Source organism: Cyanistes caeruleus, chromosome 3, assembly GCF_971803275.1.
Source record: "Cyanistes caeruleus chromosome 3, bCyaCae1.hap1.1, whole genome shotgun sequence".
Lineage (NCBI taxonomy): Eukaryota > Metazoa > Chordata > Aves > Passeriformes > Paridae > Cyanistes > Cyanistes caeruleus.
The window spans coordinates 15,267,151-15,294,670 of NC_141703.1; the positions used below are offsets into that span (position 1 = coordinate 15,267,151).

The following is a 27,520-nucleotide window of genomic DNA, read 5'->3' on the forward strand; positions in this document are numbered from 1 at the left end:
AGATCCTACTGTTTCAGCCATGAGGTAATCATACCGAAAAGTGGAGTATGGCAAGGTGATACTTTGGGCAGTCAGTGTGACTGGGGGGTGTGAGGCACTGGGTCAGGCATGTGGGTGCACACTACTTCAGATAGTGCCTTAAAGCTTGCATGTTTTTCTCCCTTTTCAATTTCAGTTCATTAGGCAAAATATTTAGTTAAAGGAATTATTTAAGCTCTGGGAGTGTCAAAAAAGCCATACTTTGCTAGCTCAGACTAGTTTTCTGTCTCCCTGAGTGTCTGAACAAATAAATACAGAAAATACCATTGCATATGTAGAGTGCCATTGACCTGGGTGTATTCTTTCAGTTTCAAATGGAGGGTTGTTCATTAACTTTAGAGCTGTTGATAGATCTGTTTTTGCATCTATATTTCTGGCCTTTAAAGCATTTTGTGGTAATTAAAAGCTATTGGCATGCGTATGTGGTCCAAACTTCAGTTTTTAACCAGTTAAAAACCAGTTACCCAATAATTTCATTCTGCTTTAATCCTTTGTGTTTGCTAAATAATGAACAATCATTTCATTCCTATTCACCAGTCACATTACTGGTGAGTTTGTATGTACATTTTCATCACTTCATTTTGGAGTTCCTAGGGGTTTTTTTGCATTCTTTCATAGCTTTTATGAGAAGGGTTTCCCAGAGAAGGGTTTCTTCAGGAGTCAGGAGCTGCACTTTGTCATAGTGCATCCACTGTATGTTTAGTGTTTGTCTACTTAGTAGGTTATTAGCAGGTGAAGTACAACTGAAGTGATCTTTTGTACCTGGTTTGATTTGAATGAAGTATGTGATGAGCTTGCAGTTAAGATTTGATGGAGAAGCTAAAACTTAGGAGAAGTCTGCAACCATGCAAAATTTTTGGTGTATATGACAAATTTGAGCTTCAGTGTATATGAAGCTCAAGATATAACTTGATGCAAAAACGTTTTCCTTTACAAACTTTATTTTTAAAGCTGTCTGTTTCTCCCCTCTATCATCCACAGCATTCAACACATACTGTGTTTTTCATTGCTGCAGCTTGTGAGTTTATTAGCATTTAACAGCAAGTTGAATAGAAAGCATTACAAAATGGAGAGAAAAATGGAACAATGATCAAATATTTAAATCTTTATAAAGAAAATATACTGTGTTTTAAGAACAGCAGCTAGAGAAAAAAAGGTTGCTTGCCTTAAAATTGGTATTGGAAGTTTACCTTTTAAATACAACATCCTGAAAATATACCTCACCCTAACTTCAAAGCTTATAGTACTACACATGTTAAAAAAAATTTCCTGTTGCAATTTGTAATCAGAAATTATATAGTAAATTATATAATTTTTACAGCTTCGAGAAACTCATAAACACGTGAGAGAAGATGACAAGATCTAGATCAAGATCACCACGATGGAAACCAAGGTAAGTATCTACAGCTTATGTTCTGAAATGTAGCTCTATACAAGGATTTATAACTAGGACCTAAAACTTTCATTAAAGAAATAAAACTGCATGCAGAATTGCAATTTTTAAAGTGTGTTTTATTATTTATAAGTTATTGTACAAGCTGAACACCTGTAATTTTTTTTCCCAGCTCATGATTTTGTTGAAATTTCTTTTAAGCTGGAAGTATTCAGTTTTTTGCAGACTGCCAAGAACCTTATTCCTCTTTTGTGTTGTGGGATTTACAATTACCTTAAGCACAAATTCCGAGTCCCAAACTAGCTATTTTTACACAAGCACCACCTTGAGCACTGGATATCTGTAACTTGCTTCTGTTTTGCTTCTTGGCCTACAGGGAGGAATTGTTTTAAAAAAGTTGGAAGGTTTTTTTTTAAAAAAAACAAAACTAAGTTCAAACACCTCAGACTTACTGAAGTTTGGGGCTGATTTGTAAACTGATCTTTAGCACAGTTAGACATGCCTTGCAGCGTAACAGAGTGAAAACATGTGGAAATGTGGGAGTTGTTGCCCTTCTCCTTGGACATTAGCCTAGTGACGTTTGTCACCAGAATAACATCCAGCTTACTTCATGCTGTGAGTTACCTGCCTCATTTTTAAGACTTGCAGTGCAAATTTGAGGTGCTAAAACCAAGAGGGTGGAATACAATTTCAAGCTTTTAAGAATGTGGAATTAGTGCTGGTTTTGGGTATCTCTTCAAAACAGACTAAGTTGTGATAACCAAGACAAGGGAGTTCGGATAAATCAGAAAAATGTGTGGGTTTTTTTATTTGTTTATTTTGTATTTAAAAAGAGAAATCCTACCTATGTCTGTACTAGATTGATAGCTGTGAATGTCATTTGAGTAAGGGCAGCCCCAGCTCACATTAAAATGTAAGCCCTAACCAGACCTATGTGGGACAGCAGCTGCAGTGTAGGTGCTGTTGGAAGTAAGCTATTATGGTTTTAGGAACATCTGTGGTTCTGAGTTTGAACTCATTTGCAGAAATGGAGTAAATAGTTATGTCAAACTGTTCATTTGCAATTTGTGCACAGAGGAAGTGGCTTATTTCAACTTGTGTTTTGATGGTTTTTATTAAAGAGTTTGTCAAGAGTGTGCAGTGAATACTTGAACACAAGCAGAACTGTTATGTCTGGGATTACTTTTGGGTTCTTCGTGTCCTGTGCTGTTTCTTCTTCATTTTAAGGAGATTTTGGCTATAACTCCCTCATTTTTGTAACTGTAGGTGAAAATGCAGAGCTGAGTGATGCAATTGGATCTTTAATTGCAAAAGCTGCAGTAAGTGTGGAAGTGTGTGTATACATGTGTGAACATGTACATACAATTATCCAAAAGACCAAAGCATCTTTCTCAAACTTGTTTTTTTTCTGCAAGAAAAAGCCTACCTATATGACAATTTAAATATATTTTGTAATGTTTCAATCTTTCAGTTTTGAAGGTTGATTCAGCATGCAAAGAAAACCTTTTTCCTTCCCTTTTAAATTTCTTTAGACACGTTTTTTTCCTTCCCTTTTTTCTCTTTGCCCTGGAAAAGATAGGGAATGCTTGAGAGGTGTGAAAATATGTATAACAGTTGTTCTCAATGTAGTGGAAACTTCATGTATATGAAATTATTTTTAGTTTTAAATAAAAAACTTCATGGAGACAAAAATGATTGACTTACTACAATTTCAAGTGGGTATTTTTACTATGAAAACTTTCAACAGGGTAAAAGTAAGCCTGGTACTCAGCCAGAAAAATGCCACTTCAATATCTTGGTGTTAATTTTTTTACAAGCTGATTAAAATTATGTACTAACTCTACTTCCTTAGGAAATAGATGTTCTCATTAAGAAATTGGTTCAATTTTATGGAACTACTCAAAGTGGATTTTATTTTTGCTTTAGGTCCTTATCTCCAGCTTTTAGGACTCCAGAGCACCACAGGCAAAGGCATGATCATATTAATTATGACTGTGAATATAAAAGCTTTCGTAAGGATCCAAAAAAGTCTATGCCTTGGAGAACAGAAGATGAAAAGTATGGACAAAGCAATTCCAGGTTTGCACCTCATGGAAATAACCACCAGAGAATATATCAACGTAGGTCACCTTCACCAAACCTGAAAAGAATTCCCATGGAAGATGCTTACAGTCATAAGCCCTACAGAACACATTCATCTGAAAGGACTGAAAGTAATAGGAGATGCCAGTTACCACCAAAATACTCGGAAATACCTTATAAAGATCACGATCGTCCATTTTACCAGCACAAGATGGAGGACAGATACATGTTTGATCACTACAAAGTCACTGGTAATGAAAAAGGAATGAAACCTTTTCATAGACCATTAGGGGCTTCTTGCAAACTTGAAAGAAAATGGCATGAAGATGACTTGAGGCACCAGAGGTTACATGAAGAGAAGTATGGTCAGTCACCCAGAAGAGTTTCTGATGAATTTACGGCAAGGAGCTCTTTACAGAAGAGGTATAGGAATAAAATAATTAAACCCTGGGTATTGTGGTGTAAAGCCTCAAGTGAAAGTCTGTTTTCATTATAGTTGAAGATATCCACCTTGAAACACGTTGGCCACTTTGTAGTTTAATTATGGGCGACTGGTAGTAGTGAAGTATTTGTCTTTTAAGTAAATCGTATTGCTGGCTAGAGTATGAAAGGATAATATTTCCCTCTTAAGAGCCCCTGCACATCTGTACCTTGGCGTGAGGGATTATGGGTTAACTTGCCACGCATTCTGCTGTCCAACATTCTGCACATATAAGTTCTCGCTTTCTTCTCTAGTGCAAGTGTAAATTGCTTTATGTCAACACAGGTATCCTGAAGATCACGATTACAGAGAATATGGGCACGCGTCTAAAAGGGCTAAGGAAATGGAGAGGTATGACGGTGGAGATGTAGCAAGAAATTCCGAGTGGAAGCAAGAACGTTCTTTTCCACCCTGCCAAGAAAAGGAGGAGCAAAGATACCCGGGTGGCCAGTCCCGCCGGTCGGCTGAGAGGGAGTACTTGGGGGGGTCTGTCACAAAGATAGCCTATGAGTACAGTCACAAACGGCGCAGGCATCCCGACGGGGAAAAGCCTTTTCCAGACGACAGAGCTCAGAAGTACGTGAAGCAGGAAGAGCAGAAGTACGGCTCTTCCAAGGGGGCCCGGAACAGCAAGGAGTTAGATTACTTTAGTGGTGGCAGAGCGAGGCGGACTGAAGAACGGCACGTTGAGGAACCTCTTAAATACAGTTCAAAGAAGGGCTGCAATGCTTGTGTTAACTCTTCCAAAATGGATGTTGAGCTGAGATCTTTTAAAAACAAACTGAATGAAAGAGTGAGGAAAGATGGGGAATTGAGGAAAAATGTAGATTCCTCCAATAGCCAGCATGATGCAAGTCATACTGTTTCAGATGTGAAAATGTCAGATGCCAGCTGTATGAGAGAACATCTCACAGTCAAAGTGGATATGAAGAAAATGGTGACCAAGTACAGGTATTGGTTTTCTTTCACCTCTGCTTTCTTCCTGTCTTATTTACAGTTTGTGAACATTGGAGGGAAGCATGGTTTCTTTAGGAGCTAACCAGGACAAACTATGATTGTACCTTTTTAGTTTCATTTCTTCTAAAATGGTAACTTTCCTGTTAAGAACTTCCCTGCAAGTTAACTATTAAACCTCTATTAAAATAAACAAATAAAACCAACAAAAAAACCCCAACACTGTTTTATGGAGTTGCAGGAAGTGGAAAAAGTAGATATGCCTGATACAAACCTGTAGTTAGAAGTTAGTTATGATAAGTAAATGTGTTTCTATTAAAAAAAAAATCCTCAAAAAACCAAAACCCAAATGCAGAAAAGCCTAGTCCTGTGCTTTCATCTGAAATACAATGGCATTTTTTCAAACTGTCTTCCCTTCTTTTTTCTAAAAATCAGCTAACCTTTAAATACATAAATCTCAAGCAGATATTCAGATGTTCAAGATCTCAAGTTCAGTAAAACTGCTAAAAATGAGATATCTGAGTTGTCATTTATTGTTATAACAAAGTGGCAACCTGTTGAGGCATCAGAACTGAAAAGCAGTAGAGTCTGCTTCCAAATGTCTTCTGTGTAATACTTGTGTTTGCATTTAGCATTCCCAGTGCTGGCTGCAGTGGAAGAAAAAGTGGCAGTACTATAAAATTTTAGATGATAAATACATGGTAGAGAGTAAGCAGCTTGGTTTTGATAGATTCTTGTAGGGTTTTCTGGTTTTCTTGCTGTTGCAGGCCAGAATATTTTATATAGGTAGTAATTGCTTTTGGAAGAGATTACCTTTCTTTCCAAAATGATCAGCTTTCATTTTAAAGGTATTTTGCCTCTTGTCCCAAATAAAACATCTATATAAATTTTATTCTCTGCACTATTTCAAAAACATGTAATACAATGGAGAGTTACAAAGACAAGTTACTGCACTTAAGGGGCTAATATTAAAGACTGAGGAAAGGGAGGTGGAGTAATGCCCATTACCTACAGCTGGGCTAGGATGAGGATTTGACTTGCTAAATGATAATGTAAGGAAAATCTTTGGGTTTTGTTGCTAACCCATAGGATGATTCCTCTATCTTAGAGCCTCTTGCTGCTGTTTTTGAAGGTCATGCACAATGGACGTGGTAGCTGTTTGCAGACCAAAGAAACTACTGCATTGATTACAGCTAATTTACTGTATGGAGGGTTTGCTTCTGAAGCCAAAAGTGCTAAACATTTTATTTTTTCTAAGATAAGAACACTAATTTTACGGAAGCTGATGACTTGGAATATTCATGCTGCCTACTTTAGGCATTTAAGAAACACCCGACTTGAAATGACTCAGCTAAGAAGAATAGTTTCTTTATAAACCTGGGATCAGGTAGATAATTCAAATATCCAAACCTGAGGTTGCTTGGATTTCTTCTTGCATGTATTTATTCCCAGTTTTCTAGGGGAAAATAGATGATTTCTAGCATCTGCTAGAGGCTATTTCTGATAGAATTTTTGTATGGAATTCTAGACTTGTGTGCTTCTAATGCAGTGGGGCCAGGCACATAATCACTTTGCAGAATGAACAATTGAAAGTCTTCATCCTGAAAGCTTTTACATGTGCTCTTAGAGTCCTTAATTTATCTTTTAGAATGACAAGCATTTTCCTTGCAGCAAGAACAGTAGGGTTGTTGAAGTGTTGGCTTTCTTGTCAAAATAATTTTTGAGCAGAAGTACAACCATTTGGGGTGTAAACTTTAGAATGAGTAAAAATTTACAAAAAGATGGTAAGCACGTTCTTGAGTTCACACACTGCTACTGAAGTTTCACTGCTGTTTCACTAGGCTGAAGAGATGATTCAGTTCCTAAAGATGTGAGACATTTTTTATCTCTGAACTGTTCTAGAAAATTGCGTGGTAGCTCCTTATAAACAAGACACCGGCATAATTGCCTTTCAGAATTTTTCTAAAGAAGTCTATCAGGATCTTAATTTTATCTAGATTTGATAATCTAGTTGAATTAAATTTAAAAGTCACAATTTTTGTATTGCATGCTTCACAGAAACAAAGATTCCTGAGAGTGAAGTTATATCTTCATATTTTATTATAGATTTTTCTTCCTTTATGGCCTTACTAGTTTTTTAATTTAAAAAAGAAATAAAATGAGATTTTTGTTTTTAATCACATTTATTCTTAAAATGAACTTCTTAGTTTGTTTTGTTCTACTTGTCTATTTCAAGGTTTCAGATTTAGATATTTGCTTTAAGATAAACTTTTTTTTTTTTTATTCTAGGACTTCTAGTCACACTACAGAGAGACAGATGTCCCATGATCTGGTTGCTGTTGGCAGAAAAAAAGAAAATTTTCATCCAGTGTTTGAGCACATGGAATCTGTAACACAAAACATTGAAAATGACCCATCAAAAGAATTCACTCAGGAAATAATCACAATTATTCATCAAGTGAAAGGTGTCTGTAATATTTGGAGTATATGTATGTGTTTATGTATATATGATTACTAAACCCAAAGCTGATGGTTTAGATATGATGTCCCTGTAAGTTTCAGGTGTTTGCCATTGGCTTCATTTGTATTTTGGCTTCCTTTTGTATTGTTTAAAGGAAAATGTAGGTTGTGGATTTAAAGTAGTTGGGTGGTGGATGCCTGCAGGAAGGTCTCAGGCCATAACTGAGGCATTATTGTGGAGATTAAAGACCAAAATGATTTTTTGCTAGCATGAGCGGGTAACCTGCTTGTAGGAAATGTGACAGGAATAAAGGAGCTTTGCTGTAATCACAGCTCTCTAGTTATGTATCGTTCCTTTTCCTTTCCAGATTAGTGTTTATGCAGATGCATCATGTTCAGTGTTGAGCTTTATCAATTCTAGTAATTTGAGTACTACCATGCTATCATTTGCTGACAATTGAGTTTAATCTTATCAAATAAGGTTGTCTAAGTTGGGCTGGCCTAATCTTTCATTTGTGAATATTAAACTGAAAGTGGAAATAGTTTGTAATTCCATTTCAGTAGAGTTATCATGGTATCCTTAAGAATTAGTCTTTAAAAAAATAGATTTTCCCACTGTACATTTCAAATACTACAAATAACATTCTTGTATTTAATATCTCTTCACAGCAAATTATTTTACATCTTCTGACATAACCCTACATGAACGGTTCTCAAAAATTCAGGATAAATCAAGTGCAAATACAAATGAAGTTAAAAGACATTTGGATCCAGAAATTCACAGGTACTTGTTTGTCTTAATTTATTTGCACTTAGGGTAGTTAATCTTGAGTAGACTTAGCACAGTGTGAAGTTTTTATTCATTATTTTTATCTGCCTGTATCTTTGAAACACTCTGTAGCCTGGTCAAGAGTGCTTCTGCCTTTATAGTGATGGCATTTGTTTTTATGCAGTATTTTTGTGTTCCAGGAGGATTGACATGTCTCTAGCAGAACTTCAGAACAAACGAACTGTGCCATCTGAATCTCCCCAGGTACCTTGATTGCTTAACTTTTTTGGCAAGCAGTAAGTTATTATTACAGATATATTATAGATATAAGCAATGTTTTCCCCTTGCTACTGGGACATCATTTTTACATGCTGTGAAGACCAGCAGTAATTCTGAGTATTTTGAAAAACATGCACACCCAAGCATATTTACAGATACCACAGTGATGCAAATGTACTGTGATCACTAAGCAGTAAAATGCAGATGTGTTCTCCAGAGTAGCTGGAGTGTGATTATTCCTGCTGCTTGAACCCCTGTCTGTTTTTAAATAATACTCAGTAAATACTGAGTCTGTGATTGATGTGTGGTTCTTGGTTTCCCTCTGAGGTTACAAAAAAACCTTAATGTTTCTTCTACCCTAATGTTACAGTGACTCAAATTCCACATAATTCCTCAGAATGCTATTTTATCCCTTGATTTCATCTGGGGTCATAAGATTTTCTGTCTTCCCCTTTAAAGCTCTGGCTGCTATGCTTTAGTCACCATTCCTTTTCTATAGTACAGGTACATGGAGATTCCGCTTGATTAAGGACAGTAGAACTTCTTAAGATTTACTGAAACTTAGATGAATATTTCTGCCTTGGCAACTCCATGCAGAATTCCAGTGCTCTGTTCACTGTTGTTTAGAAACTTGTAAAAAAGCAGATGGTGCAAGGAAGGATAATTGCTTAGAACCACTTCTTATTGCTTTAGACTTTGGATCCTTGGGTTGATGTGAACCTGTCCTAAGTGCAGACATCTGAACTGTGTTAACAGGTTATGTACAGGGTGCTGCCCCTGAAGGACAGAATCAGGTTGATGTTCAGTTCTTAGCAGCTAACTTGCCTTCAACCCTTCCTTTTAACTAGAACATTGTAAGAGTGTTAGAAGATCCAAATGATCTACGGTATGATATAGAAAGGAGAAGAAAAGAGAGATTGAAGAATGAAGATGAGAGAGTGTTTCATGTAGATGGTGTAACTCCAAGGTAATAAGCAAATAATCTTGTTGGCCCAAGCCTATAGTTCCCCTGTGAGCTCATTTTTGGGCCCTTCCACAGTTACATTCACATTTGTGGTGATTCTTTTCCACAGTCAGGCCTTAAAAGTTTGACTGGGGCTGAAATTCAGCTGACATACTTTGCAAACTACTTGTAATGAGATGTTACCTTGAAAGAGGTTAAACTGCAGTGGGTAAAAATGAAAAGCAAGCACAAACTGTAGCTCTGAATGAGAAGAGAGGACAAAGTTAGTTTGAAGAAGTTTTAAGTATTTTTAAACTCCTCAATGTGCCATGTAACAACATTCTCCTGGTATTTTGCATTTCTGTAAAAGCATTCTAGGATGAATATATTGTTTTGTTGCCCTACTGGTTTGGTAATAAAATGTGGAACATCTGAGAATAATTGGAATTTTTCTGATTCTTGGACAATTTGAAAACTTGTATTTTTGGAATAGCATTTTACTCCTATGGATTCCTCCAAGAGGTTTGTTAAAGGTTTTTGCCCCAAAGGTGTTTGCTAACCTCAGTCATCTTGTTTCACTTTTGATGTTGTGAGGTCAGTTGATTAGGGAGAGGGACTTTTAGTAGAAATGTTGATTAATGAATTTCCAGAGTGTAACAAAATGTATCCACACAGTAGTCATAGATTCTTATGCAGATTGTTCTTCGTGTGCTGCTCATAGTTCATTACAAATGCAGTCTGTGATGGCAACTAATGGCAATATACACATTTGGAAAAAGAAACTTGTGAAGCTGTAGAAGAAATTTCTTGTATTCGAGATTCTTGAAACAAAAAAAGTTAAGGTTAACTGGTGGAGGAAAAAAATCTCTGGACTTGCTTCATTTCCCCCAGCACACTTCCTCAGTTACTGTCCTGCTTATCTTTTGTGAGATGTGTAAATTGCTCTACCAAGTCTGGCTGCCCTGGAGTTGGTTGTCAGAGGTTCCACTGTCAGGGTAATGTGGGCTGAGGGCAGCAATGATGTGAGTGATATGTAGAATTTTCCTGAGACTGAGAGGTTTTAATATGAGATCATATTAAATGAGATTTAATATGAGATCTTCACATGAGATACTGGCAGTGCCTCTGAGATTATTAAGTGTGCTGCTGGTTTTTTCCTTAGCTTATTTTGTAGCTATGAGAACTGTTTCTGTGCGATTTGTAAAACACAAATTCTGACTTCTGGTGGTTACTTTTCATGGGAAACGTTTTATTTAGAAGTTTATGGATGCATCTGTATTAGCAACATTCTTGGTAAGAAAAAAAATCAAAGCAAATAAACAAAAAAAACCAACCAAAACCACAAAAACGAGCAGGCAAAAGCCCAAAGCCAGAATCAGCTGCCTGCTGAGGATGAAACCGGAGGATGTAGCTGTCTCTCTAGAGCTCCTGTGGGACCAGGAATGTCAGGGAAGGTGCGGAGGGTGCAGAAAGCGTTTCCACCAGCGGAGGGCAGCAGTGACCGGCCGGCAGCGCTCAGCCCGGGGAGCCTGGCTCCGCAGACGGCATTTCGGGAAACACTGTCCCTGCTCCTTTTCATTGCAAAAGAGACTACAGATTGCTGTGGAATTCTGTGCAATTTGAGCTTGGAATAGGAATTTTTTGATTGTCCTAGGAAAATTTATTTTTAAGCTGTTTCTTTGCACTTGTGGTACAGATGCTTGAATTAGGTAGTTTAAAATAGAGGATGTTGATATGTTGTGGTTTTAGATAGTAATTGTTCTCACTCTCTCTCTCACACATCAGGAACCAGCAAAGCTGCAATCTTTCAAAGTTACAAACATCTCAAGTTGATGGTTTCCAAAAGCCTGTGAGGTTCATTAAGCCACCTTTGAGGAAATTTATTGGGAGACCTCATCTGGTAAGCCTAAATGTAGAAATAGTAGCTCCTGCACTGTTGATGTATAATTCATATTTTGCTGCATTGTCGATGCTGATGTAAATTTAACAATCTGTGATGTCTTGCCCTTTTAAATTTTGAGTGAAGCTTCTTTATCTTCTGTCTGTGCTCAACAATAAAACTACTTATAATTTCAGTTCTAGTGCAAGAGTACTTCCTTGGATATTTTTTGAAGCAGAGATTAGTACATCTGAGCTAAAACCACTTTGATACTACTCTTTTTCTTTTCATAAAAGAAGTTTGTCTAATATCACATTTCTTCTACATAATGGTGTAATTATCTAAATGATAAAATAGAAGGCCTTGTTATTCAGCAGATAATCTGAGCTAATGTTAAGTAGTTTGAGAAAAAGAATACTCTCCTGCATTCTAGTTGTCAGTGGTACAAAGGGAAGACCTGAATCTTGTGTAGGTGGTATTGTTACTGAAACAGTGTTTCTTTTCATTATGATAAAAGTTCTGAAAAGCACTTATTTTAAATAAAAATGAGGAGCAAATCACAGAAATAACAAGAAATAACTGATAAATATTCCTGAGGATAAAATGTTAAACAATGGAATGTCACAAATCTTGAATATTATGTGTATGAATCCTAGTTTTGGACAATTTTTCTTTAGGCTATCTTTCTGTGGTTTACTTCAATACTGAAGTGGGCAAGACAGTAATATTAGGTCCAGTAGAAATAAATTTGTCTCTTGTGGAAAGTTCCTTCTAAAGAATTGTAATCAATTCCAGGTGTTTGTGCTTGTTTAACCTCGGGAACTGATGAGATCAGAAAACCTTTTTTAATATATGCAGTATAATTCTAAATCACTTTTTTTATTTATGACTGCTGCAAAATAAGGAGGAGACTAACATAAGTTGTCATTCTCTATACACTGTAGCTAATACCCTATGGAGAGGGTTCCAGGAGCCTATGAAACTTTTCTGAGGTCCATCAGAAGTAGCTTTCAAGTAGTCAATTCTCAAATGTAGCTCCTTTGCAGATACAAAAGTTCCTCCTTCAGTGTAAAGAAACACAAGTTTTTAACGGTAAAAAAATACTACTTACTCAAGACTAAGATTCAAGTTTCCCAAAGCAAGGTAGGAATGCCTCATTGAGTAACTGCATTGGATCTGGCTGAGCTGGAGTTCATTTTCCCATAGGAGCCCTCAGAGTGCTGTGCTTTGCATTGGTGGCCAGAAAGGTGCTGGTAGCACACCAGTGTTTGGCTGCTGCTGGGCAGGGCTCCACAGCATCACACGTGTCCCTCCCAATTCCCACACCACACCCAGTAGGCTGTGAGTGAGAAAGATCTTGGGAGGGGACATAGCCAGGACAGCTGACCCAAACCGACCATATGACCTCATCTGTTCAGCTAAGAGAAAGGAAATAGTAATAATAATGAAAGCTCACAGAAAGGAAGGAGAGTGTGGGAGGTAATTGGTTATTGTGACGTTTGTCTTCTGGAGCAACCACTGTGTACTGAAACCCAGCTTCCTGGGAAGTGGCTGGATATTGAGTGCTGGTGGGAAGTAGTTTTCCTTTGCTTCTGTGTGAAGTCTTTGCTTTTGCTTTATTAAACTGCCTTTTTCTTGACCCATGCAGTTTTAAAAATTTTATTTTCTCCCTCCCAGCCCTGCTGAGGAGGGGAATGATAGAGCTGCTTGATGTGTATCTGGTATCCAGCCAAGGTCAACCCACCACAGTAGTACTGTAATTGCAAACAAAAAGGAAGTTGGTTTGAAAAAGACATTGAGTTATTGCTACATGTGGTGAAGATTAAGGAAGATTGCATTTTTGTATTTAATCGTGAACTGCAAACATGCAACTTTTAGCAAGTCCTGCATTGCACTAAGGAGTAATTCCTTTGGAACAACAGTAGCTGTGAAAGCATAGGTATTAAAAATGCAAGACATCCTCAATGACTCTTCATGGTCAGCCTTACAGAAGCTAGTTTGCAGACAAGTAGGGAAATAAAAAACTTTAGTTAAGTAATCAAAATATTATATTTGTGATGTTAATATTCAGTAATTGAGGGTTGAGCTCAAACTTGAGAAAAACTTAGCCCTGGAAACTACAATTGTGTATCCAAGCTTGATTGTAAGAATTGTCCATTGTACCCTACTGACAACAGGAGGCTAGCTAAGGAGTGAAGTAGAAAATCAGAAGTATATGTGTGTATTTCCCCTCCTCCTTTTTTTTCTTTTTTAATTTTAAAGGCTTTGGTTTAAGAAGTTCGTAAAAAGTGGTTTGCTCTACCTCTGCATCAAGTAGTTCTAATGTTAATATTTCTGTGAATGTACTTTAGTCTTAAGGAAAATGGGGATGGAGAGGACTGTATTCAGAGTTAATGTAAGCTTTGTTTTAATTCCTAGAGGTTTATTTTTAACTGGGAAATTTTTCTTATTTTTTTTCTTTTTTTCATCTTGCTGGATCCCCAGCTTAAAGGAAGAGTGTACTTCAGCTAGGAGCTTCCTGATTTAATTGTGTTGTATGTAGAAGGTTAATTGGATTTTGTGGAGTAGTGTCTTTGTTTTCTTAGAATAAGAAAGGAATGGGAAATTCCTTTCTTTTTCTTGGAAAACCCATTTTGGTCTCACTTCATAAAATCTTTCTCTCTTTTTGTTCTCTGAATTCCTTCTTGTCAAGGCATTGTAAGAAGCTGAATAGTTGACTTGTAGGCAATAACACAGTCTAAAAAAGAAAAAACAAAGTTTACTTAAATCCTAGTTAAAAGTTATCTTAGATTCTAACACCATTACATTATATTTTTAGCCCCCTGTCTCCCCACACCATTATTAACAGTGTTAGCAGAAAGGTTTCGTAGTTTGTTGGAGGACAGAAATTCTGGGAACAGGAAATCACACATTTGCATTTATTGTTAAAGGTTAGTATATATGAAATATTTCAGGAGAGTTCTCTTCTTAGGTTCTTTTTAAAACATATTTCAAGCTGATGAAATTTCTTTTGAGAAAACAGAGTTCAACAGCATTGGAATGCTTCTGTGATTATTCAAGAGCAGACCATAATTATTTGATTGCTAAGAGTTCATTAGCATGTCTGTTCTGTCTGCATGGAGGACTTTAATGTAGTATATGCAGGTATATTCCAATGCTGCTGTAAATATTGGTAATCATATGCAATGATGGATGAGAGTGACATCCTCCAGAAGTACCTGTTACAGCAAAAGTTGGAAAAGAGCCAAAATGTGCAGGTAGGTCAGTGGCTGCAGGAGTGCTCTGTTTTAGGCAACCACAGCTGTTTGACTGCAGCTGTTCAGTGTGTTGGCAAAACAATTTCAATACTAGTTCTCTGTGTGACTTGCTTTTGGAATTGTCCTTCTGTGACAGGCAAGCTATTCTCAAATGCATTCCTGAAATATGGAGTTATAAGTAGCATTTTCTAAGGACCTGGAAATGCTACACTCGCTGTGGAGGTATGTCTGTGCTACACATTAACCTGTGGTGGCCATGTGCTAACCAGGAAGTCCAGAGTACCAATCTTGTTGCCCCTGTTCTTGATGCAAGCAGTGACTGCTGTAGCAGTCTGTCTGCTATACTTGATACATGCTAGTTGAGGCATGTGTTCTGGGAGGGAGGGATGGAGAACCTTAGCTGGGTTGTCAGCTGCTTAGTTCTCTCCAAGCAGATGACATTCCAGGAGGATGGTCTGTATCATCTTTTAGCTTCTGTGGGCTCTGCTGTCCCTTTGGCCAGCCTGGACTGCAGGCCCAATGCTCCTGTTACTCCTCTTCCTTCAAAGAGTGTCATTGTGTCAAACACTACAAGACTGAAAGCGTTTGTTAGTATAACCTGAAAATTTTTTTTTTCCTTGAATAATTTAATAACATGAAGCTATAACTGTTTTCCTACTAGAATTCTTACTATTCTTCAAAACCAAGTGACATGTACCCCTACAGCCGCATTAGAGGACATCTTGAAAATGCAGGACCCATCAGAAGGCACTTTAAGGTACAGATCAGCTTTTATCAGATGTTTGTTATATAAAATGGTGGTCAAACCCGTTGAGTTTGGTAACAGGAGACATGCTTTTGAATGTATTAAGTGCCATGAAAAATAGTGTCATCAAAGCCTAATTGTTTCTGTTGCAGTAATGGGAAGCTTAGCTTTAGTAGGTAAGAGGGCTGGCAGTGGATTGAGCAGGTTGTCCAGTGTTGTATGCAGGCAGTTGAAATAAATAGGTTCCTGCAGAGTCAGGAATAAGAATTGCATGAATTCCACAATGACTAGAAAGTTCATCTATCCAAAACCCAAGCTGCTGAGCATTTTTTCTTCATGTGACAGAAGCCTGAACATTTTCCAAAGGCTGGAAGATGTATGTTGTGTTACTTTTAAAACTGTTATTTTATTAACCCATTCATGTATGGATTTCTGGATATATAATGCTTGTGAATACCTGCATACTGCTAGCTATGTGTTAAAAAATATTTAAAGAAGTGTGGTTTAATTCTTGGAGCCTCAAGAGGGTAAAGAGATGGGCAAGTGTGCTTCTTTCTCAGAAGAAAGTGGCCATCTAATGTCTTTTAATCATAAAATATATGCTGGGTTCAACAAAAAAAGCATTTCCTTTTCTGTTGACAGTGGCATGCTATACATGGGTCCAGTTAGAGTTGTTGATGTGAGAAAAGTATTAATCAAATCTAGAACAACTTATAATGATTTTCCACCTTGAAATCCATTTTTAACATGAATTCTTAAAAGTAAAGCAATATACAATAGATAGTCATGTTTTCTGTTTTGTAGATAGTGAAGTAAAATTTTAAGGCTAACTAGCTGTCATTTTTGGATGAAACTTCAAAAGGTGGGGAAGTGTAGATGTGAGTTGTGAGGGGTTTTTTTCCCTTCCTTCCCCTGCCCCAGCATACGAACTGTTGTATAAAAAGACTTTCTCCAATTCAGGTGTGCTTTGCCAGCCAACCTTAGTCAGATAGCTAAACACCAACAAAAACTGCTGTCTTTATGCTGCTGGGGAAAGTATTTTTCTAAGTTAAAAAGTTCAAAGTGTTCAAAACCTGACACAAATATTTCAACACCTAAGAAGATATCTAAGCCTATTATTCTGTATGCCCTCTGTATTGTCAGCCTCCAGGTGATGGAGGAATCTGGCACTGGCTGCTGGATCCCTGAGGCAGTGTTGGTTGTTGATACTTCTTTCATTTACATCATTCTGCAGTTCTGCTGATTCTACAAGCAGGAAAGTGTCCATTTAAGTTGTCACCTCACATATACATGAATATTGCAGTACCCAGTGATCTGTCCCATGATGCTTTAATATTTATGGGGAAAATGGCATATGCACTTGTTTTGCAGTTTGTTTATGTGTATAGCACTTTTATCATTGCCATGGAAACAGTGGTGTTGATTTGACTTAGTTTCTTTTAATTTTTACATTTAAATTCCTCTTACACAACAGAGTTTTTCTTGCTGTGCTGTTGGTGAAATGGAGGTGACTTGACTATCTTCTACACTCAGGACTTCCTTGGCTAATTATTTGAAAGAACAACATACAAAGAAACAAAAATCTCATACAGAATTCTATTCTCTTCCTTCCCCTCTTCCTGCCTCCCCCAAAAAATCAAGCCCGACATGATTTTTTCTTGATATATAAAATGGGGACATTTAAGCTTAATAAACAAAAAGTGATGCATACTAAGAGTATTTTGAAAAAACATATGGTCTGCACTATGTTAAACTTTTTGGGAACAGAAAAAACTGCTGTTCTGAAATATCTTAAAAAGTATCTGGAGAAGTCTTAACAAAATTCAAAAGGTCTTTTTTTTAATGGCCCTTTACCATGAATCACTAAGTTAGCCTTTAAGTGAGTAAATGCAAAGTAATATTTAAAACTAAGCTGCATTCACTGCTTAAAAAAAGTTCAGTGTATTATTGGCTGTATCAGGGTCACCGCTGCCAGCAGCTTAGCACCACACAGCTGCTGCCCACCCTCCCCTCAGCTCCCTTCTTCTCCTAGCAGGATGGGATGGAAAATATGGAGAGCAAAGGTGAGAGATTTCACAAATTGAGATGAAGACAGTTTTAAATAGTGAAGAAAAAAATGGTGCAAAGGCAGTCACTCACCACCTGTCACCAGGTGACTGATGCCCAGCTGGTCCCTAAACAATGGCTACTTGCTCCAAAACCCCCTTCCCTCCGTTTCTGTTGCGTAGGAGGAGATTCTGTGGTGTGTAACATCCCTGCTCAGCTTGGGCCACCTGTCCTGGCTATGTCCCCTCCCAGCTTCTTGCCTGCCCTGGTGTCCTTGCTGAGCAGCAGAGTAAGGAAAGAGAAAGTGTTGGTGCTGTGCAGGTACTGCAGGGCAATAACCAAAACACTGGGGTGCTACCTGTGCAGTTTTAGTCACAAATCCAAAACACAACATCATGCACTCTGCTGTGAAGAAAATTTAACTCTATTCCTGCCACACTCAGTGGTGTATATATATATATGCTCATATACCCTTATTTTAGAGCTTCAGGCTCCTAGTGGTTGTCATTAGCATTATGTATAAAATAGTCTTAATGTAAAACCAAATGCCACTTTAGCAGACTCTTTTCTTATTTCTAGACCAGAAGTTAATGATGTTTTCCACATACTTTAGATTATCTTGTTTTGCTAGAAGCTGTGAGTGACTGAGGTGGCTATATGCCAAATGTCTATATAAACTTAACTTTGTCTGCAGCTGATGCTGTTCTACACTGATATTACTGCTGTGTCCTTCCCTCCCCACTTACAGAACATGTAGATGCTTGAGTTGGAACTTTTAAGCTGTTTCTAAGGCAATTTTCAATATCTTGCAGCTTTCCCCCATCCCTTACTTGTTCTGGTCCTTTGTTTATTGTCATACAATTGCAGTGGCAGACCACCATGGCCTCCTTTCTAGTCACTGAAGTCAAAGGGTACCATAGCAGGAGTGGGAAGATGGGAACTTATAATGCTGTGTTCAGGGTGTTAATCCAATTAAAAGTGCCCTTCAATTTTCCCTGTGATAGGCATATACCCATCTAATACAACCTAGTGCAAGGAAGTTCTTTGTGCCTGCACTCTGGTACTTTTCAGGAAATTGATTGGCATTAAATAGGCACTTGCAAGTGTCCTCCATCACAGTAATCCTGTAGGAATGGTGGGGCCAGCTTCTCACTTGTCTCCTGCAAAGTAGGTGGATGAAATGATTTGGGAAATTACAGAACCTCTGCATTTGCATAAAGAAACCTCTCTTCTGTACAGTTCTTTCTTTATTGTTCACCAGCCACACAGTGGAAAAAGTGGTACTGAAGTTACTGCAGCTTCAGAGCATGTGATTTTTCTTGAAGTGATCCTTACTCTGTCAAAGGGAGACAGATTTCACCAAGGGAATTTTGACATGCTCAAGAAGGGCTATTTCTATGACATATTTTGTTTTTTCCTACCCTTCAAAGGTAATTGTAAAATATAAGAAAAATTTATGTGGTCAAAAGGTTTTCTCTGGTTTTAGATGAAAACCCGTTGTTTAAATTTGGTGTGGGTTTTGGTAAACTTAAAATGGCAGTGCTGGAAAACTATGGAAAATTATGTAAAATAAGGTTTTTATTATTCTAAGGATTTTTACTGCCTATTTTATTTGAGATCTGAGTGCCTAGGAATGAAAATCTTTTTCAAACTTGAGCTGCTGTGATCAGTGTTGATCTTTCTATATCCTTTCTGTGTTTTTATAATGCCTTTCACCTTTAAATCTTCTGATACTTCTGTTACCTCTGCTCCTAGCCACACTAGGTTAGCTTGCAGTATTCCAGTGTGGAGGTATCAAAGGCATAGAGGATGCCTATGTGCTCAGACTGTCAGACATTAAAGCTCTAGGAAAAACATATGTACTGACTTGTGTTGGTGTGACTCTGTAGACTCCACACAGTGTGCCTGTGCTGCAGGCTTGGTGTCACAGAATTTGGTAGTGGCAGTGTGGTGTTGTCTGAAATTTTTTTGTTGATGCAGTGTGCCTCATTAATGGTTGAAAAAATGTTAAAATGTTGTTCAATACATTTCTTTTTTTTCTACAAGGAAGATAATTTCAGATGTTTTAAACAGCAAGTGCAATACACCAGTTCTTTGAGCTGTGTGGTCTGAGGAATAAAATACATGAACATAAAGAAGAGGGTGTGCACTTGCAAATACATGCCTTTGTCCTTGAGTGTGGAAGTTTTACACGTGAATAGCTGTAAATATGAACTTTGGAGTTTTGGTGCCTCATTTTGCACATTTTTTTCTTCCTTTTTGCCACCCTTACAGAGTAACTTTGCAGATGGCCGTTTGCAACCCCATTATAAATCAGGCTTAGTGCAGAAGGGTTTATATATTCAGGCTAAGTACCAGCGATTGCGTTCTGTTGGTGTAAGGGGATTTGCCACTAATAAATTCAGAGATGGATTTTTGAGGAAAGAAAAGGTAAGTTGGATTAATTTATTTTTCATTAAGCCATTTGTAAAAATACGCATATTCATAAGATCCATTTTGATTTTGAAATCTCCATGGAATTATTTGGATGGGATTTTTTGGGATATTGTCTCTTTGTACTTCACTGGCAAACTTGACTGTGCACTCCTGTTTCCTCCCTGTTTATTCTATGGGAACTTGCTGAAACTTGCTTTGGGTAACTGCAAATCAAAGGTACCCTCTGAGATTTTGTGGCTGCTTCTTCTTTCAGTATTTTTTCCTTGAGCTCAGCTGATTTCTTCCTATTGACAGGACCAGAAATTGTCCCTTTGTGGAACAAAATATTCTGTCCTGTTAAATCTAACAGAAGGATATTAATATTTTTTTTAATACATCTGTGTGGTTCTTCTTTTTGTTATGTTACTGTAATTATGTGGTTTAAAGTATGCACTGGAGTGCTGCTCTGAACAAGACTTCCTGCTCAATATAATGTCTTGTATAAAATAGTTTGGTAAGCTTAAACTGAAATAGGCACATCTGATTTATGGTGTTTTGATTTGTAGTTTATATGGGCCAACAATAATCTTGAACTGCAGAAGAACTTTTGAACCATATAAAATGTTGCAGCTTTTGTGAGGATCAGTTAAAACATACTAAATCCTTTATTAGAATTGATCAAAGTAGTATGAAGTTCCTCGTGACATCAGGGAATTGGATTAGATGACCTACACAGCCCCTTGCAGTTCTGTGCTCTGTGTGAGTTTGTGTTTTGTAACTCTGTGTCCATCCAGCTACAAGTAAATACACTCGAGTGAATAAGCATTTGTACTTTGGATTAGAGTTTAGCTCTTGGTGCACAGAAGCACCTTAAAGCACAGGTTCTTACAGCTGTTTGCAGAACTCCTCAAGTTTACAGCTCAGTTTGCAGAAGAAAAAGTCCCCAAAACTCCTTAAGGAAGCACACATGTTAAAAACAAGCCAAAATAAAAAAAAACCCAAAAAACCAAAAAATCCCCAACCATCAGAAAGAAAACCAAGCTCTTGAAACAAGGTAAAGAGATCACTTGTTGCTGAAGTATTTGGGCAAACGTCTTTTATATTTGCATGGGCTCTGAGAAGTAAAATCTGTGAAGTTTAAATGGAATTTGAATTAGTGGAAAATAGGAGAAAGATATCTTCCCCCCCCACACCCCCCCAAAATAAGACCTTGTAAAATGGGTATAGAAGTGTTACAATTTTGTTGTATTTAGTTATTCCAAATAATTTCCAGTGTTCATCTCTAACTGGCTATTAAGATTCTTCTCTGGAACCTATAAAGCATACTTAAAACATTCTGGCTACTAGATATTAACAGTTTGAATCAGAGAATCAGTGAGTTCTGAATTCTATTTTTATTTTTTAGGCCTGATGAATTTGAGTGTGTCTGAGTTAAAGTAAAATAAATCCGGAAGAATAAGTATGACAACCATTTTCTTAACAGCTTGCTGTTTACTGGTTAGCTAATTCCTAAAAACCAAAACTGTTGCTGAAATTGTAGCACTTTGCCTATTGTAATGATAAAACTTGTCAAGATCTGTTAAACAGGTCTGAACATCTTTATTTCACTTTATTTAATTTAAAATAACAATGCTGTTATGTGTTTTATGTGTTATGTGTTGTAATATGTGTTTTTTAAGGTACGGTCTTTTTAATTGTGCTGTTTGAATCCATAATTGAAACAATCTTGCATTTTACATACAGTACTTAGGCAGGTTGGAAGGTTTTTTTCTGCTATTACAACTGACAATAATGATTTTTTTTTTTTTCCCTGTGTAGGGAAATCTAAATATTGCAACAGAAACCTGAACTGAGCTGAGATCCTGAGGTTTGAAACAGATAACACAGCAAAGGGAGCATCTGTTTGGTTTTTGACAACTTTCTCAAGACTTAAAATAGGATAAAGGAACTAATGCTGTAACTTTCTTGATCAAAAAATAACTTTATTTTGAATGCTGCAGAACTTTTTTACAGTTTTAATAATTGCTTTTAAAGTACAGTATTCAATTGAAACATCATATTATGTACCTTTAGTTCTGTTTGCATATCAGTCTCCAAGTAAGGAAGTCATTGAAGGGAGTCTTATTTATTGAATACTTTTTCTCTAAGCATGATGTTACAGATGGAACTTGAGTTGTTATACCCAGAGGTTTATATGTTGAAAGTTTATTGCTAATGTAATAATAAAAAGAAAAAAAAAAGTGCCTGAATTGTTTGGTAATAGCACATTAGCTCAGGATTTTCCAATTAATGACCTTTTAGGTTGTGCAATAGATTTTACACCTCTGTTCAGTCATTTCCATAAAACAGTATTTTGTATTACTTTGGGTTAATAATATACTTGGGTTTCTGATGTGTATATACATTTGTAAATTGTTAGAACATTGGGACAACTTTCAGCATTTGATTAAAATTAATGGTAACAGGCAGGTATGTAAAGTACTGTAGCAGTAACTTATAACTGCAGTGAAAGCATGCTTGGGTCTGTTAAAAGATTAGTTGGTCTCTATTCCAAATTATTCTGTCTCATTATATTTTGGTGTATGAGATTCTTGACCAAGCCACATGTTTTCTAATTTTTTTCATCATAAATGATTTGGTGATTTTGTGAATTCTAAAACTGGAGCCTGAAGTATTCGATTACAAGAAAAACAAGAAGTGTAAGTTTTTGAAAGCATGTCTTCTAACAAAGAAATTGTTCATAATTGAAACTGCTTTAAATGCAGATAACTGGTGATTTTGTTCAGAATGAGTCTCTGAAGTTCACCGTACTGCAGTATTGTTAGGCTGTGTGCAAAACTCAAATAGCCAGACCTGTTTCATAAGCAGCTATAAACAGTATTGTATTCATTTCCTGTTTATAGCCTTTGCCTTAATTCATTATCTATGGTAGGGGTTTGTGTGTATGTATTGCAGATTTGTTTGGATTTCTTATTGACAGTAAATTAAAGATACATAACACGTAGTCTTAAGAGATGTTCTTTTTCAAGAAAAAAGTTGTTCACAATATCCTCAATACATGCAGGCAGATGTATTTCCATATAGAATGCAAGCTAGTCTCTGTTGTGGCTGGTAGACCAGAATTCCAATTCTGGGTTAGAGGTATGTTCACGGAAAAGGAAATTTGGTTTTTTTGGGTGGAAAGCCAGAATGTGATTTCTGCATGCTTTTTTGTAATGTTTTTTTCCACGATGCCTTCAGTAGAGAGACTGTTTGAAAATGTAGTTATGGTTCAGAACAGCTAAAATTACTGTGACTTGAGCTCCTCAGTTCATGGGTGTTCTGCTTAATGTTCATAGAGAATAAGGCAGGAAGCGTGCAACATTCATTGATGTCACCATCATTCAATAACAGATGGTTTGTTTCTAAAACACTGAAGTTTTCAGCTTAAATAACAATCATTAATAATTTAACTAGTTTTTCAGTAACCCTGACATGCATACACAAAATGGGAAGTGGAAGGGAAGGAACTCCCTGGACAAATAGAGGCAGGCAACCTTTTGCAGATAAGAAAGTGTTTTTTTGCTTAATGCTGTCAGTGATGAATCTGGCAGTTATCCTGTGTGGATTTACTGGGAGATAAAAATTAAGAACTGAAACAACAGGTTAAATGAGTCAACCCCAAGCAAATGTGGAGTAGCTGCAGTTCTGATCAGGCTGCTGGGGAGTGCTGCACATGCCCTGCCAAGGGGGACAGGTTTGCCCTGAAACCAACAAGAGCAACAGCTCTGCATGTGCACTGTAAAAGATGTGAGAAATTAAACCATATATGATATAGGACAACATAAGAGGCTATATTGTCATATTCAACAGGCTACTACTGTGTCTGTAAGCTTCCTGCAGTGTTCTTATTAAACTCTGGAAGAGAACTCTTTGTTGAACAAATGGGAAAAGTGTATACATGAAGAAACTTCTGACATGGTAGTTTTGCTAACACTGTTTGGAAGTAATGCTGGAGTAGTCAGACTTCAGTCAGTTAATGCTGCTTTAACCAGGTTTCAACATGGGACTGACTCCTGATTTTGTGCTTTATTTTATCTGATTAGATATCAGCATGATTAGATATCTCAAATTTTTTTTGTACTTTACAGTTTAGCTTTGTGTTTATTTCTACAGCTGTGAGCAACATATTGCAAAGAAGTTTGTGGTTTTTTGACTTGTTTGCTGACTGGTTCCCCAACCCCTTGGTCCTAAGATGAATGTCATATGAAATGTAGTCACTGTTTCAATTGGTTTTTCTTTTGTATGATCCCATTTGCTCAAATTACATTCTTTACTGATAATTTTACTTAATTTTGGATTCTGTCATGATAAAACCTCTTACATTCTAAAAAATGCATACAGAAATAATGAATTTTATAAAAATTCATGGCTTAGGTGCTAGAAGCATCTACTCTATGATTCGATATGAGACATTGCTGTGTAGATTTATCTTTGTGAATTACAGAGACTTGTGTGTATATACTCATACCCAATTCAGCTTGTTTATTGTTTTAGCACAGAAAATTCTGTTGTACTGGAATACAATGTTTGGTTGAGGGCAATGTATTGAAGTTACTGTTTGAGTTGTGAAGGCACAAGAAAAAGGGTTAAGTAGAAGAAAGGTCAATTTACTTGAATAACCTGGTGCCTTTCGGTATTGTGACTGCATTGTAGAAAACACATGTACAAAGACTTAAGTACTTTGCATTCTTTCTAGTGGAAGCATGGACTGATAACAGTTCTTGTTAAAATAACTGTTTACTTTAAATAGGTGTGTAAGCCTCTGTAGGAAAACAGTGACTTTGATTAGTAAATTTGTCACTGCATTGGAAGGGCAAGTTAAAAATGTGATTGTCTTAAGAACTTTCTAGCTTTCTGTTTTATACTTTGAAAATACAAATGTGAATTGCCTTTGTTTTGTTTAGCTTGAAATGTTAAATGCTGTCATTTTCAGTTGTTCTCATGTGAAATTTTATTTTTAATTTCTATCCAAAATGCAATGGGTTTAATATGACTAGTCTTCCTTTTAAGTGTCTGAAATACTCAGTTGTTATGATGTTAGCATTTATATTGCTGATCCATTTAATTTTGCATAAATTGATTAGAATACTTATTTTAAATTTGTAATGATTGAGTTCACAAGGTTAACAAAATTCTGAGGCTAGTAAGAAGCAACACATTGCAAGGTTTCTATAAGCTTGCCTTAACTCTAATAATTGCATGTTTGAAATCATTTTACCTGATGGATTTAGATGGTCTTGAGACATGAATGTAACTGTCTCAACTCAGGTAACTGATAGCAGAGGATAGGAGTAAATCCAGCTGATACTCACCTGCTGTGTAATGTTCACCTGCTCCCATCTTCCCTAGGGCCCCAGGCTGAAATGTTAAGTTTTCTTTAAATGAACTTAGTTGCTTTAAAAACAGAACCAAACCCCAAGATTACGCTTTTGTGGCATTAAAAGCAGAGTTCTCAAAACTTGCTCGTTATGCATCAGAAGGTCATTTTCTGCCATGTCTGTGAAATGGATAATGAGAGTCGCTTGGAGAAGATGATAAAAGATCGTAACAAAGAGAGACTGATTTCTCAGTATTCACCTTAGAAGACTGTAAATAGAGGGACTTCTTCACTTTCGCATTGAAAGCCACCTCTTGCCTTTCTTTAAGCATCTGAACAGCAATCTTCAAAGTTCTTTATGGGAGAGCCCTCTAAAAGACAGACTTCAGACTTGTACCCTAATGAATCTGAAAAAAAGATGTTTCTGCACATAACACTGACCCTTGACAGACTTCATTCCATTGCTGCAGAATTTGAAGATAAGAAGTTCTTCAGCCTTCTTACGAAGGAAAGAAAGAATAAAAGCCATTTCAAGATCTTTGAAAGCCTCCTTGTGACACTTGACTCCCTAATAGACTATAAGGATAGCCATGGACATTTAAATATGTTCGGGTTTGAGCTTTGTGACCATTATTTTTCAGTGTCAAGATCAAAGAAAACTCTTGTCATAACACCTGCCCCTTCCTTTTATGCCTGGTGGTTTGTGTTGGAGAGATTTTGAGTAGGTATTTAGCCACATTGTTTAATACCCTGCCACTTTTAATGCAGTTTTATTCTGTTCATTGCTCTGAATTTTGTCTAAGTAGTCTAAACCTCATGTTGTGTTTTAATATTTCATTTTCTGTAAATAATGTAGTAGATGGCTTTCATTTTGTGACTGGCTTCTTACATCTTTAGTATTGAGGGGAAGAGGCAGTGGAAACAGTTGTTGTTCAAGTGTGTTCTTCAAGGAATAAAAAAAAGCCTCATTGTTTTGTTTTAAGAATAGCAGGAATTTTTTACTCCCAGTTGAATGAGGGGCACTAATGTCCACTTCTAAGGAATAGATTGTTGATGTTATTTATACTGTAGTTTCTCAAGGACTGTCTAATGTGTGTATGTGTACATGTATGTGCACATGAAAACACACTGTTAGAGAAGCCTTTAATGTAATTATTTGTAAGTGTGGATAAGAAATGACATTTTTAAACTACTGAAGCTGGAGTTAAATGCAAATCCATTTTAAGTCTGTAGTCTTTGAGTCCACAACGGTGCTTTTGACAATGTTACCCCATATCTAAAAGCCTCGTTCATAAGGATATATAGTAAGATGTAGGTATGTTTATATGTATGTTTAACATAGTTTATATAAAATAAATGTAAATTTTGTTTCTACAGACAATAAATGTTTTCACGAAATTTTTACTGATAAATAATTCAGTGATTTGATTCAGTAGTTATTAATGTTGGTGTAATTTTCAAGGTAAAAAAAAAAAAGCTATTTTCAAAATTTCTTGTGCGGGGAGTGGAAAAGTACAAAAATGTTATATTTTGTTAGTGGCAGTTTTCTGTTTTCATATACAAATTAACTACCTGAGGTTAGAAGAAGCTGGTTTTGCTTACTCTTTCATTAATAGTCAAGGTGCTCGTGTAAAATGTTACCTATACTTTTTTTTTTTTTAAATCTGCGCTTCCCCTCTGCTGCTGTTGTAGGTTTTCTCCCGAGGGTCTTTACCTGTGGAAAGACGTGCCTGTGCAGAGGGCTCCTCACCCTCCTTCCGTGCCTTTCTGTCCAGACATGTTACTGATGTGCAGGGGTTTCACATCTTCCTGCGGTGCCAACAACCCGTGCTCCTGTGCGGCGCTGCTCTTTTTAGTTAATCATAAACATTACCCCAAAGGCACTTTTCATCTTCCCTTTTTGTCTTTTCTTCCTTCTTTCCCTGCTCCTGACCCCAGACCTGTGGCGGTGTGTGCGCGGAGGGTGGGCCGGGCAGAGGCGAGGGGCACCTGCGGCGCTGCCGGTGCATTTCCCGGTGGCTCTGAAAGCAGAGCCCCGGGGCAGGGCAGGGCAGGGCAGAGCCCCGGGCAGGGCAGGGCAGAGCCCCAGGGCAGGGCAGGGCAGAGCCCCAGGGCAGGGCAGGGCAGAGCCCCAGGGCAGGGCAGGGCAGAGCCCCGGGCAGGGCAGGGCAGGGCAGGGCAGAGCCCCGGGCAGGGCAGGGCAGAGCCCCGGGGCAGGGCTGGGCAGGGCAGGGCAGAGCCCAGGGCTGGGCTGGGCAGGGCAGGGCAGAGCCCCCTGGGGCAGGGCTGCCCGGGGCCGGGCGGACGGGGCAGGTGCGGGGCAGGAACGCGCGGCTGGGTGCGTGTCCCGCCGCCCGGGAGCGCTCTCCATCCTCCCCCGGCGCCCAGCGAGGACGCGCCCCGTCCCCTCCCTGTGCCT

The 27,520-nt window shown here is 37.5% G+C and overlaps 1 protein-coding gene across 8 annotated transcripts in view; it reads left to right on the top strand.

The window, feature by feature from the left end:
* Positions 1-26,513, top strand: part of BCLAF3 (BCLAF1 and THRAP3 family member 3) — a 32,966-nt gene extending 6,453 nt beyond the window's left edge. For all 8 annotated transcript variants that reach the window (XM_086879938.1, XM_086879939.1, XM_086879943.1 and 5 more), the window contains 11 exons: positions 1,361-1,432; positions 3,359-3,937; positions 4,281-4,946; positions 7,239-7,414; positions 8,079-8,193; positions 8,379-8,442; positions 9,306-9,424; positions 11,186-11,300; positions 15,198-15,293; positions 19,602-19,757; positions 21,561-26,513. In XM_086879938.1, the coding sequence (XP_086736064.1) occupies positions 1,392-1,432; positions 3,359-3,937; positions 4,281-4,946; positions 7,239-7,414; positions 8,079-8,193; positions 8,379-8,442; positions 9,306-9,424; positions 11,186-11,300; positions 15,198-15,293; positions 19,602-19,757; positions 21,561-21,590 (2,157 nt within the window). In that variant the 5' untranslated portion in view covers positions 1,361-1,391 and the 3' untranslated portion in view covers positions 21,591-26,513. The remainder of the gene's footprint in view (positions 1-1,360; positions 1,433-3,358; positions 3,938-4,280; positions 4,947-7,238; positions 7,415-8,078; positions 8,194-8,378; positions 8,443-9,305; positions 9,425-11,185; positions 11,301-15,197; positions 15,294-19,601; positions 19,758-21,560) is intronic.
* Positions 26,514-27,520: the final 1,007 nt, after the last annotated feature.